Raw genomic sequence first — 13,917 nt, 5'->3', positions numbered from 1 at the left:
AGAGAGAGAGAGAGAGAGAGAGAGAGAGAGAGAGAGAGATGCATAATAGATACCGTTTACACTAACTAAAACTACATGTATCAAGCAATCACTCCGTCTAGTAGCCCATTTACACAACTGTGCACGTGCGTCTTAAACTGGTCGATCCTGGTTGAACGTCAGTATGAGCTCGAGCGCTGCGCTCTCGTGTGCACCTGTGAAAGACCTTCATCTCATCTGTCTCGTGAGGAGAAACATCACATTCCAGCGTGCGCTTCCAGCGGAATGCCATCATCTCAACACATCGCATTTCAGTGTAAGTCATTGTTTCATTTTTATGCTATTTTGGTGTTTAAACAAGAGGTTTCTTGACGTTCCTCTGATATTAACGACGGTTTATTGGTCCATTTAAAGTTGTATCAAGTTTGTTGCCTGGTAATGGCTTGCCTTGTTGCCAATATTGCAATAAAAAAACTGGCTTATTAAGGCACAGGTAGTTTTCAAACTCAAACAGATATGTCCGCTTTTCAATTAAAAACGATGTGCGCATCATTTAAATTATCTTGCGGTATTATGTTATTTTCTGTTTCTAGTCCCGCTCCTTGTCTCGTGCGAACGGAAGAGTTTTATGAGACACATGATTTTATCAGATCAAAAATGTCATTAACAAATTCTTGATCTGAATCATTGGAGTTTTTATGATTAATAGCATGTACTGTTCAAGACGCGTCTTTTATGAACAGTTTGATGGTGATTATGAATTAATTTGGCCAGATAGCTATATGAGGAGAATGTGCGTTTTACAGATACACAGAGCATCCCTGTAGAAATCCACTCTAAACTCATTCATAACTGTTGCATTGTTGACCGTTTTAGTCTTATTCAAACAAATACTGATACAAACCTACAGTATGTGGATGGCAAAATAAAACAATGATAACAGAAAAAGTGTCATCATAGCAGTCAAGTGGAGCACAGAAATAGAGATAAGAAATATATATATATATATATATATACATGCAATAATCCGTTTTACATTACTAATATTCCCTCTGTGGCATATATAACAATAACAATATACTGTAGTAATAATAAACACTAATTTGGTGTTTTTCCAATCATGCGAGCATATCCTTTGCTATTTATAATCATGTCTAAATTCCACACTAATATATACTGGCCGGTTATGGGCAAATATTGTTTTTGTTCATTAGCATATTGGCTGATGACTTGATAAGTTGGTCTTCATATTTTTTTTTTCTTCCATGCATGACATGCAAGTGATTGATGAAGGGCTTCCTCAGAATCTAGAGGAAAGCCTCCATCTCAACATATGAGAACACAATGTGAGTCATTATTTAATTTTCTTTACAATTATTGGAGGTTTCTGGATCATCCTAGTTTTTGCTAGATGCTGGTTATTGGCAAATATTGTTTTCTGTCATTAGCATATTGGCTGCTCACTTGATACTTTACCATTAGTTCTTTGTATTTTTCTCCCTTACGTGACATGCAAATGATGGATGAAAGGTTACCTCAGAATCCTCTATATCTCACCGTTGTTTTAGAGAAAAGAAACAATTCTGGACTTCATCCAGTGACAGTGAGGCACAATAACATATGTTGTGCAAGAGTCATTTGTCAGCAATAACAGATACTGTGTTATGCACTGGCAACTCTCCACTCGGGAGCATTTGTAAGCATAGGTTTAGAGTGTGAGGAGCTTATGGACTTGTGATTTCACACCAGTCTGAGTCCCTGTATTGAGAAGACTTGAATGCAGTCGTGTTTAGTCTTGAGAAGTGTGTGGTAGAACCGTCTTGGTGTGTTTTTTTGTTTGTTTGTTTGTTTGTTACAAACAGGTCATGGCTAGCTAATTGTTAGCAGTAATGGTGGAAATGTTCTAAAGCTTTTTTTTTTGTAGCCACGATTTTAAGTTGTAAGTCTGTAAAGACATAAATATTTGACATTCAAAGTTTATAATGGTTTAATTCAAAAATTCTTTATTGAGGAATTTTTAAATGCCAATAAAGAAAATTGAATGGGAAAAATACTTTCAAGGCCAGTGAAAATGTGGGCGGCCACTGTCGTGCTAAAATATGATAAGATGAGACCAGAAATCATGCATCTTGTAACTGTTAACGTTTCCTAAGGCCTTCATCTCAGCAAATACTTCTAATGTTAGGCTGTTATCTGATCTCATGTAATAATCTTATCTAATGTTATCTGATCTTTGAGAAGACAAAGTTTAAAAACCAGCAGGGATTAATGGCATTTTTGTCACACAGCTCAGATGTATCTGGGTTATGTGGTTTCACAGCTGTAGGTGTAGGAATTGGCGAGGATAAAATCAATGATGTGCCTCCCCAGAGACATCTTGGAAACTGTGCTTTTATGTGAGCAACAGGACAAATTGTAGACTGTGTCCTCAGATACAATACCAAAGGTATTCCAGAAATGGCCAGGGTATGAATGTAAATGTGATGAGACAGGGTACTATAGCCGTGTCTATTGTCTTCGTTCACTGCATGTTTGCGTAGGAGATGTAATGATCCAAATAAATGGGCCTGTTTAATATCTTATTGTCCCAACACCTTCTCCATGGCTGGCATCATAACTGACATCAGGAAGCATATTTTCCCATGAAGAGTCGTCTGAGAAACACAGCGGATGTAACAGAAATAAGCATACAATCTCCAGGCATCTCTTTGAGTAATGTTAATTGCATTTTTAAGTGCTTCAGCTCAAGTTTTGATGTCGTTCTAACAAAGAAACAGGGACTTCTTTCAACAGGAGACCCTTTAATGGTTATTCCTTTGTACACATACAAGTACAAAAACATCCACTTTTGTGCATTTGGGTAAATGCTGAAACGTACAATATGGACATACTGACAACATCTAAAATGCAAGCAGTTTTCAACATCTAAAATATAAGCTGCGCTCTCTAGTGGGTTACAGTAAATACTGAGGATGAAGTTGAAGATTGTTGAATAAGGACTTGAAAAAAGACATTTACTTTTAATGAATTTGCTTCTGTTCCTCACAACAACGAAAAAGGGTTCTGAATATGTGGATTGTAGCACAAGAATAAGATGGATAATTTGATGGTTTGTTTGTTGTGTATTTTGTAGTCAAAACTGCCTTGTTCCATGGCAAACAACAAATGAGATTTGACATCAGCAGTGTTATGACCAATCATCATTGACGAATGTATTGAACAAGCAAAGGTGCGAATGAGCGCTACATTTTGGTCTGTTATTCACACAAATCTATCATATGACTTCAGAAGACTTGAGTCATATAGAAGATTGCTTCATGATACTTTCATGGTGTTCTGTGACTGGATTCTCACTCACTTTCATCATATGGAAAAGACTGGTGAGTACATTATTCAGCATTCCTCCTTTTATGTTCCACAGAAGAAAAAAAGTCATGCATCTTTGAAATGACATGAGGGTGGGTAAATGATGACAGAATGATCATTTTAATGAAGGTCATGCTACTGTATCTCCCCAAACCCCAAAGTTATTCAACAAAGAAAGCACATGTTGTGAAGGAGCACTTTTTTCCCCTCAAGTGGTGAAGGAAATTATAAAGCAACAGTACAATGCTCAGGGTACTTCATATTTGTTCTGCCACATACAGTATTTGTCCTTGAAACGCCTGGATCTTTGTGCTTGTAGAACACAGTTCCCATTTCATTCAAACAGATGACACATTCAGTTATCATCATGACTGCTGCTTTTTGCCGTTCTCTTATCATAGCAAGATATGCAGAATGTGGCTTGTAATTGAAAGCAGTAATGACGCATGCATTTGATGGCATCCCTGCTTTCAAGTCTTCTTTATCAGTTTCTTAGTTCATCATTTTCTCATACACCCCTTTTTCTCACCTATCACACTTTATGTAAGTGTAATTATTCTCCGTTCTGTCATATTTGATACTGCCCTGGCTCTGATGACATCACTCGTGTTATTACGCCAAGTGGCACTTGTGGAAAAATGATCTTTTTTCATTAGTACCTGCTGCGAAGAGGAACTGTGTATTAAGCACTCTCATCAAGCATGTCATTTTCAGACCCAGTGCTGAGAGGCACCTCACTCAAAATGCAATTAGAGCTCTTTCTTGATTGCTTAGACATCAAGAGGTGGTGCATCGTGTCATCGCAAACTTCATTCATAGCTTACAATCGTAGAAATTTTAAAGTTTATACAGTTGATATCAAATATTGATGTATGTTGCATAAAGGTACCTTTTTGCTGAATCACTCAGAATAATACTTGACTGATTTGCCTATGGGTATTTCAGGCTGTTATCTGAAGTCTTTGTCATACAAGCAGCACTGATCATGTAAATGAAATAATATAATGCCCATTTTAATATACAGATATGATAAGCATGTTTTTCAGTTTTAGTCTTTTGTTGCCTTTTACCGGTGTTTTACATCCAAGTGACAATTACAATGTTTGCTACAAACGCAGCTGAAAATGGCGTTGTTTTATATTATTGGCAATATATGGGGATATTTTTCTGCGTTTTTAGTGGAATATTATCAGTGGGGGAAAAATATTCAGCATTTTTTGCATTTACTCAACAGCATGTGATTTTTAGAAGATTCTTCAGGTTCACACAGGTGTAGCTCATCACATTAAATATGGATATAATCTTTGGCTATCTGAAGTTGTCCCAATACTTTTTATCTTTTGAACATTATACTGATGTACAATTTAAAACTCAACAAACTTTTTGTGAAATGTTTTGCTTACGCTGTCTTTATCTAAAATAAATGGCAATTAGCTTAATATGCTGTATTCTAATGTAATGACATTAGTGTTATTTTAGTATTATTTTATATTATTATAGTACTTATTAAAATTTTGAATTAGCTTTTATTTTTATATTTTCAGTTTTTATTTTCATTTCATTTAGGTTTTAGTAATTTATGTGCTTTATGTGCTAATCTTTTTTTTATATTTCTATATTCTAAATATATATCTAAATATTTTCTGTATATAACTTTCATTTATTTTTATTTCAGTTTAGTTTTAGTAATTAAAACTTCAATTTATTAAAACTTGACGTTTATTTCATTTTATTTAGTTGCCAAGGTAGCATTACTGTTTTTCGTTTTTCATCTGATATTTATGTTTTTCTGGTTTATTTCAATTACCAATAACGTATTTTTTTTTTAAATACTGATTTTAATAGTTCTTGTTAACAATAACAAAACATATATGACTGGCATATGGTTTGAATTTGCAAATACTCTATGAAATCACTTTTTTGAGCTCATAAATATGAAAGAAAAACTTACATTGGTAATATTTTATAAAAAGCAAGATAAAGACTGCCCAAGACTCACAGACTGCAAATAGTGCTATACATACTAGGCTAAATGTGTATTGAGAACAACTTATCTTCAAAGTGCAGAAGGTTTCATGCCAAATGTTCCCGTTTTTATTCATTACTTGATCCTTGTTTACATGTTATTACATTTTTTGAGACATTGAAGTCTTTGTCAATCATTTTTTGTGCCAGATGTTTGCTTTAAATATTCATACGTGTTTATGATTCTAACTAACTAATCAAACACTTTTTAATTGGCATCCTCTCTTATCTAAAGATTTGTGCGCTTGTTTCGTAGCAATTAACAAGTGCTCCTCAATGAATATTGACGAACTTTGCTTTCAATATTAACAGCATTATATGTTTGTGACCTGGTGTGTAAAGTCTGATAATTGAATTAGAAATATATGCTGTAGAACTGTTCCAGTAAAAATGTATTTGATTTAACCGAAAACAAATGATTCCAGCATGTCACAAAATGCTCATTCAGTGAATTAGATATGCATTTCATCCATCAAATAGGTTGAACTAAATGCAACTGGCGTCTGTCATTTTGTGTGCGAAATGCATTAGAGTGTAACTGCTCTTTGGGTCACGAAGTTCATTTAGTCCATGAAATTGCGCGTAGTCAGGTTACACTTGGCACCCCATAAAAGACACTCTGATAGAGTTTTGTTTTTGTGTGGGTGAATATGTTGCTGTTTATGCATGTTTATTAGCCATGGATCTTGGAAAAACATAATCATGTGGCTTGTGGCCTTTTGTTTTGCCACCTGTATTATTATGCTGGTTATCAGTGTATTTTAAAGTACAAAACAGATTGAAGTTTGTGTTAAACATTATATTAGTTAATTATGTACACATAAAGACATGCAAAATATACAAACACTGGCATACATGAAACATTGGCAATGTATTGCTTTTCAAGTGAATATCTGGCAACCACAGTTACATTTTTTTATATATATATTTAACAGTAGTTTTTACATCGTATCTGTCAAATTCAGGAATAAAAGTCAAAATTTAACAGTTAGTTTCAGGAATTTCCTCTGCATAAATATTGCAACATTCTTCAATGATGTTCTTATGCCTTTTTGTATTACATCTGGCAGTGTCAGTGTACCCAAGAGAATCTCCACACAAGAGCGAACAGAAAGCATGTGGGGTGAGACAGTGAACAGCAGAAAGTAAAAGGAAGTTTGTTCTGTAGAAAAGAACTACTGAAGTTAGGAAGCACAAAAACAGAGATTTACATTCATATATGAGGTAAAATGCAAGAAGACTCAGGTCGAATTAATTATATTCTCACAATGTTACCAAATATTTATTTCGATAGTCCTCAGACATTCTACTAACTATAAGTTACTTTGAAACTATGTACATGTCAAGTAACTCTCATTACAGTTTTAGCAGACTGTTTTAGGTTGGGGTTAGTAGAATAAGTTAACATGTACTTGCAAAGTTACTTACAGTCAGCAGGATGTCGGTTGGAGGACAATCAAAATAAAGTGGTAGCAGATATCAACACTGGGGTTTTGCAGCTTTTAGTCTATGTCTGTCGGACTTGTGCTAATGTATAGTAAAGATGCTAGTGTTCATATGCACGTTTCAATTTTGAAGAAGTCAAAAATATGAATGACTCATTTTGCACGTAGAGGCATTTTGTGGACTAAAATGCGGTTTAGTATGAGCATGTTTCTCCCTCTAATAGCACCTGCCACTAAAATAGCTGGAGAGAGCTATCCATTAACGTTCCCAGTCATCTCAATGGCAGTTGCTCAGTTGGCAAATGCACCACCCAGGAGTATGTGAATTGAAATAATCTGCATCGTAAATATCATGGGAATAATTACTCTGGAGCTGCAGGAAAATGACATCAGGACACTGATTGGAACGCATGACATACCCAAATGTTTAATTAGGAAATACCATACATGAGCAATAAAGAGTGAAACAGAAAACTGTGATCGCCTGATGATAACATGAGATCTTTAAAGACTTTAAAGTCTGAAAGGTTTTCTCATCAGTGAAGAGTGTCATCTGATCAGTATAAGCAATTTAGCAATGTGGCAGAGTGTCACTGAGTTAAATAACTCCATTAGCTCAATCCTTTTGTTGAGAGCCTGTCCTGATGCCTGGTGCTTTAATAGATATATTGGAAGAATCAACATAATCATTTGTTCTGTTCTATTCTATTCTATTCTATTCTATTCTTTCCCTGACTGTTTCAGGTTATACATTGGAATAAATAAATAATTTATTAACAATTCTATTTTTTAAATCAATTTATATATATATATATATATATATAGTTTGTTAGTGTTCAAGTTCACTAATATATATTATTTATTCATATTATGTAATTCATATATATTATATATTCACTCTTTTCAGCAGAATTTTCAGCAGCCTGTAACTTCTTTCAAAAACATTCCTCAAAATGATTCCTTAAATTGTACAACTGTTATTGAATCTCAAATATATATTAAAAATAAATATTCCCATATAGAGAGAGATTCCACAATATTTAGCTTAAATCTATCAGTTCTTCAGATAAACTGACCTTACATCAAAAACAACCTGACTAACATCATCGTGTTGGCAGAGAAAGAGCTTGTAAAGTGTTTAAAATCAATTTTTGTTGCATAGCTCTGGCCTTTTCCTCAGAAAGCCTGTCCCCATGAGTCTCTATGACAACCATATGCTCACAGCCAGCACTAATACAGACACACTGCGAGCATGTAATGAAATGTGCATCAGTACAACCATTTTTATTACTCACTCTCACACTTTTAAGCTCATTGCATAGGTATACAATGTATGTGAGCATGTGTGAGTATTATAATATATTGTATATTCTATTCATCAAATAATCCTGAAAAAAATTACAGTTCAAACAAAAATAGCAGCACAACTGCACAACTTAAGCAGCATAACTGTTTTCAGCATTGCTAATAATGAATGTTTCTTGATCAGCAAATCAAAATATTAGAATGATTTCTGAAGGATCATGTGACACTGAAGACTGGAGTAATGAGGCTGAAAATTCAGCTTTGTATCACAGCAATAAATTACATTTTAAAATAGGCTATTAAGAAAAACAGTTATTTTAAATTGAAACAATCTTTCACAATATTACTATTTTTACTGTATTTTTGATCAAATAAAGGACAATAATTAGCTTCAGTGAGCATAAAAAATGCCTTTCAAAAACATTAAACAATCCTAATTATTCTAAACTTTTGACCAATAGTTTATACATGTACATAAGCTATGCTCTATGCCGACAGCAGCAGATTGTGAAAAAAAGACGTCAAATGCGACACAAGTACAAGGGACAGTCATAAACGCCTGATACCTGATGTAATGAAAATCAGCAAGTTGGTCAAATTCCTCGCTGTACTGAAGAGAAAGCATCCTGTGAGCTCTTTGTCTGGTTTATGTGGCTTTCGCTGGCCCAATTTCCTTTTAAAAGAGAGCGATTCAGATGCGCTTTAGAGAAAATTATATTCCTCTTTTATCAATGATCTCAGCGGCAGTCACAACATCTATTCCCTCCCGTGTTCTGCAAGGACAATCTGACAAACTTCCCTTTGACGTTAACACTCCTTTTGATCTTTCAGATGATTTGTGGCAAATGATGGCATAGACCACCACGGTCAAGATCTCTGAACACAATGCTGTGATGACGTGCAGCTCGATTAACGCACACAGACAGAAGCTGTCAGATGAATAAGCAGCACTTCAACAGGTATGAACAGTGAAAAGCCCTGCATGATATTTCAATAGAGTAAACCAGGTGAACTCAGAAGTGTTCCCCAGTGAATAAAACCGAGCACAAGAGGCCACACTCAAGAAATGTCCACATTATTTAATGCCCATGAAGGCCATTCGATTAATGCTTTCTTGTTATATGACTCACATAGCACTGTAATAGTTTTCAGTTGATTTTTATTTGGACAAAAATGAAATGTTTGATGACTTGGTGGTTCAATAAGTGAGAATGCTTGTTAGAATGATTCAAACTGATAACTTAGGAACTGGTGAGTCATTAAAAGTGTGTGGTCTTTGTTTTATTTCAAGCTTTCTGCTCATCATTACATTTGATAGCAAGCTCAAAACCTAAAATATATTGTAAAATAAGGTGTGTGAAGCAGATTTTAGTTTTGCTACATCAGTAGTTGCTACATTTCAGTCTTAGTAACAACACTTAAAAAACATTTTTCAAAGAAAAAATAAGACAAGTATTATCGGAGTATGTTTTATAAGAAATACTATTTCAGTCTTCACATTTATTTCTGTATGTAACTTGAGGTTTATCTGTGGTATTTACTAATTGTAAATTAATTAATAATTGTAAATCTTTCACCAAATCTTTTTCAGTCTACTAATTTGAAACAACCTCTTACCGTCTAAGCTGTTCGCCAATCACAACGCACTGGGAAAGCTAACCAATTACAACACATTTTGTTTTTCGGAAGGCGGACCTTCATCAAAGCCGGAACTGATCGAGCCGTTTGTGCCAGGATGGGGAGAAAGGTATTTTAATAATGTAAATTATGTGAAAAATAATGCGTTTTTCGACCACCAAGCATGAGAGCATGTTCTAGTACACCCCCAAAACAAAATCAAGACTTTGTAAAAGAGCATAATAGGACCCCTTTAAGGAATAGTATACCCAAAAATGAAAGTTTGCTGAAAATTTACTCACCCTCAGGCCATCAAAGATGTAGATGAGTTTGATTCTCCATCTGAACAGATTTGGAGAAATTTAGCATTTCATCACTTAAGGCCCTTGCACACTGAGTCCAAAAGTTGTCACGTTAAAAAATAAATACGATCTTACATTGTGTCAGTCACGTTTACACACTGCCTCCGAATCTTTCTTCCAGATCGGGTTAGATTTTCTGCATTTTTCGCATCCGTAGCAAGCATTTTGAGAAGTGTTTTGACAATTCAGAGCCAATATAAGGGAACGCAAAAATCCAGAATTGCATCTGACAAGTTGATCCACTTCTTCTCGCTGCACAAAGCACTGTATTGGTCCTTGCACACAGAGTTGGAAAAGCAGTAATTGGGTGGTATTCTTTTTAATATGTGGCTCCAGTATCGCTAGCAAAGCATCAAACCGAGCCATTGACATCCTGAAGTAAACTTTGAATCGCCCGTGATAATCCTGCAGCTCCTTGATAAGGAGGTGGAACTCTCATTGAATTGGATGATGGATCCAATATTTCCTCTTTCTTTTTCTCTTTTTAAGAAAAGGGAGGACAACACAATCATCCTAACTGCTTGAAGACTCCATTTTGTATTGTTTTGCGAATTTTTTCGCAACAGATTAATTAATACGCATCGGACTCAGTGTGCAAGGTTTCTGTGCGTGACAAATTTTTAGGATGACGTATACGAAAAAAATGCATATGAAAATTTCTGACTCAGTGTGCAAGGACCTTTACTCACCAATGGATCCTCTGCAGTGAATGGGTGCCGTTAGAATGAGTGTCCAAACAGCTGATGAAAACATCACAATAATCTACAAGTAATCCACACAACTACAATCCATTAGACTGGAGTAACGATGCTGAAAATTCAGCTTTACACTACATGAATTAATTACATTTTAAAATATATTCAAATAGAAAAGAGTTATTTTAAATTAAAATAATATTTCACAATATTGTAATTTTTATGTATTTTTGATTAAATAAATGCAGCTTTGGTGAGTATAAGAGGCTTCTTTAAAAATATAAAAAAATCTTACCAACCCCAGACTTTTAAATGGTAGTATACGTTTGTCAGAATTAAAGTGCCCCTATTATGCCATTTTTATGCCATTTATTGTTTTGGGAGTCTCCTACAATAGGATTGCATGCATGCAAGGTCAAAAACGCTTTCGTTTTCTCAAAATATGCTTTTAATATCACCTCATTTTCCAACGATTCGTGTGGGATTCGAATTACTAACGACTCGTTTCAGCTGTTCAGAGTCGATTCTTTATTTTGGGAGACAATAACTTTATTTATCGTGCACTTTCAGCTTTACAACTTTGCAGATCGTTTACATTCACATACAGCTACATTACACACTGCATGAAAGGCAATATTGGAAATGGCATAATAGGGGCACTTTAAAGTCTATCAGGTAATACATAAACTCACTGAAATAAACCAATCGACTCCAAGTTGGAGACTTGGAGTAAATATTCTGTAAATATTTAGTTTACATTGGATCACTAATCAGCTTAGTTTAATGTTCAGTTTAATGCTCATTTATGCACAGCTAAGCTACACAGATTTTTTGTCCCGTCTTAGTGATTCTGCTTGTCCCGTTCTGTCCTAGGCATGAATTCAAACGAAACGTATGCAGACGAGCCCAGCAAAAACACATGGGGCGTGATTTTCCTCTCCCTCACGCTTTCGTTTCTTGCTATACTGACGACGGCCATGAACTGCTTGGTCATTACAGCCATCATCGTCACACGCAAGCTGCACCATCCCGCAAACTATCTAATTTGCTCACTGGCCGTGACCGACCTTTTGGTGGCCGTATTAGTCATGCCCTTCAGCATTGTCTACATTGTGATGGAGACGTGGGTCATGGGTGAAGTTATGTGCAACATCTGGTTAATCGTGGACATAACCTGCTGCACGTGCTCCATTCTGCACCTAGCGGCCATCGCTGTGGACCGATATCGTGCCATTACAGACGCCGTGGAGTATTCGAGAAAGAGGACATCTCTACGGGCCGCCATCATGATCAGTGTGGTGTGGCTCCTCTCGATAGTAGTCTCTCTGCCACCAATGCTATTGAGGGGCCACGAAAAAAACCAGTGCATCATTAAACATGACAACATCGGCTCCGCGCTTTACTCCACGTTCGGGGCTTTTTACATCCCGCTAATACTCATTCTCATTCTCTACTACAAGATCTACCGAGCAGCGAAGACTCTTTACAACAGGAGAGCCAGTTGCCTCAACAAGCCGGAGATGAACGGACACATGCTTCCCAAGTGCACTTACCAACCCCAGACTTTTAAATGGTAGTATACGTTTGTCAGAATTAAAGCGCCCCTATTATGCCATTTTTATGCCATTTATTGTTTTGGGAGTCTCCTACAATAGGATTGCATGCATGCAAGGTCAAAAACGCTTTCGTTTTCTCAAAATATGCTTTTAATATCACCTCATTTTCCAACGATTCGTTCGAAGCAGTTGTAAGATTCAGTCTCTCTAAACCCCTCCTTTCCGTGAGCTACTCTGCTCTGATTGGCCAGATGGCCTAGTCTGTTGTGATTGGTCTACGGCGTACAGCGCGTGTCGGAAACGATACGCCTATTTCAATAGTTCTGTATTTTGAACGCTCTGTAGAAAATATAAACCGTGACCGACCTTTTGGTGGCCGTATTAGTCATGCCCTTCAGCATTGTCTACATTGTGATGGAGACGTGGGTCATGGGTGAAGTTATGTGCAACATCTGGTTAATCGTGGACATAACCTGCTGCACGTGCTCCATTCTGCACCTAGCGGCCATCGCTGTGGACCGATATCGTGCCATTACAGACGCCGTGGAGTATTCGAGAAAGAGGACATCTCTACGGGCCGCCATCATGATCAGTGTGGTGTGGCTCCTCTCGATAGTAGTCTCTCTGCCACCAATGCTATTGAGGGGCCACGAAAAAAACCAGTGCATCATTAAACATGACAACATCGGCTCCGCGCTTTACTCCACGTTCGGGGCTTTTTACATCCCGCTAATACTCATTCTCATTCTCTACTACAAGATCTACCGAGCAGCGAAGACTCTTTACAACAGGAGAGCCAGTTGCCTCAACAAGCCGGAGATGAACGGACACATGCTTCCCAAGTGCAGCGACCGGGAGCCGACGTCCCCGGACACCCTGAGCCCTCCGGAGAAATCGGTGTCTGAACCCTCCACCGAAGGCGACAGAGTGCGCATCGCTGCGAAAAGCCCAAAGTCTCAGTCTCGCAGAGAACGGTCCATCAGGAGACGTCGCATCTCCAGCACGCATGAAAGGAAGGCCGCCACCACTCTGGGACTCATTCTAGGGGCTTTTGTCATCTGCTGGCTGCCGTTCTTCATCCATGAGGTGATTGTTAACATGTGTAAGTCCTGCACTCCATCTCCTGAGATGACCAACTTTCTGACTTGGCTGGGCTATCTGAACTCTCTCATCAACCCGCTGATTTACACCATCTTTAATGAGGATTTCAAAAGGGCTTTTCAGAAGTTAATCAAGTGCAAGAATTATCTCTAACACCAATGAAGGGATGGCAAAAGAAAAAAAAAGAAACCTTCAAAGAACTTAATTAAATCAAGCATTTATTCTGCACAATTAAATGTAGTCTTTTAAATGAAATGTTCTGTTGCTGTTGAGAAAATTAGATTAAGTCTGAACAACATCATTTTGTTATGCCTGAAATGCCTGTGATGCAATGAAAATGAACAGGACCATGCAACAAATCAGATGACATTCATTGTCTAAAGAATTTACTCTACTTTAACGAAATATTACTGTTATGTTAGTATATTAAAATGTACACATTTAAATTTTTTTTTCAGGTTTTCGT

The 13,917-nt window shown here is 36.6% G+C and overlaps 1 protein-coding gene across 1 annotated transcript; it reads left to right on the top strand.

Moving 5' to 3' along the window:
• Positions 1–253: 253 nt before the first annotated feature.
• Positions 254–13,604, top strand: LOC107713706 (5-hydroxytryptamine receptor 1F-like). The gene is made up of 4 exons (XM_016519290.1): positions 254–295; positions 8,952–9,079; positions 11,668–12,294; positions 13,147–13,604. Exons 3-4 carry the CDS (start codon positions 11,670–11,672, stop codon positions 13,602–13,604), a joined length of 1,083 nt encoding a protein of 360 aa, XP_016374776.1. The 5' UTR covers positions 254–295; positions 8,952–9,079; positions 11,668–11,669.
• Positions 13,605–13,917: the final 313 nt, after the last annotated feature.

Source organism: Sinocyclocheilus rhinocerous, unplaced genomic scaffold (genome assembly GCF_001515625.1).
Source record: "Sinocyclocheilus rhinocerous isolate Xijiao unplaced genomic scaffold, SAMN03320098_v1.1 scaffold2584, whole genome shotgun sequence".
In the NCBI taxonomy this organism is placed as follows: domain Eukaryota; kingdom Metazoa; phylum Chordata; class Actinopteri; order Cypriniformes; family Cyprinidae; genus Sinocyclocheilus; species Sinocyclocheilus rhinocerous.
Note: the sequence above shows the minus strand (reverse complement) of the source record. Positions and strands in the feature narration are given on the sequence as shown.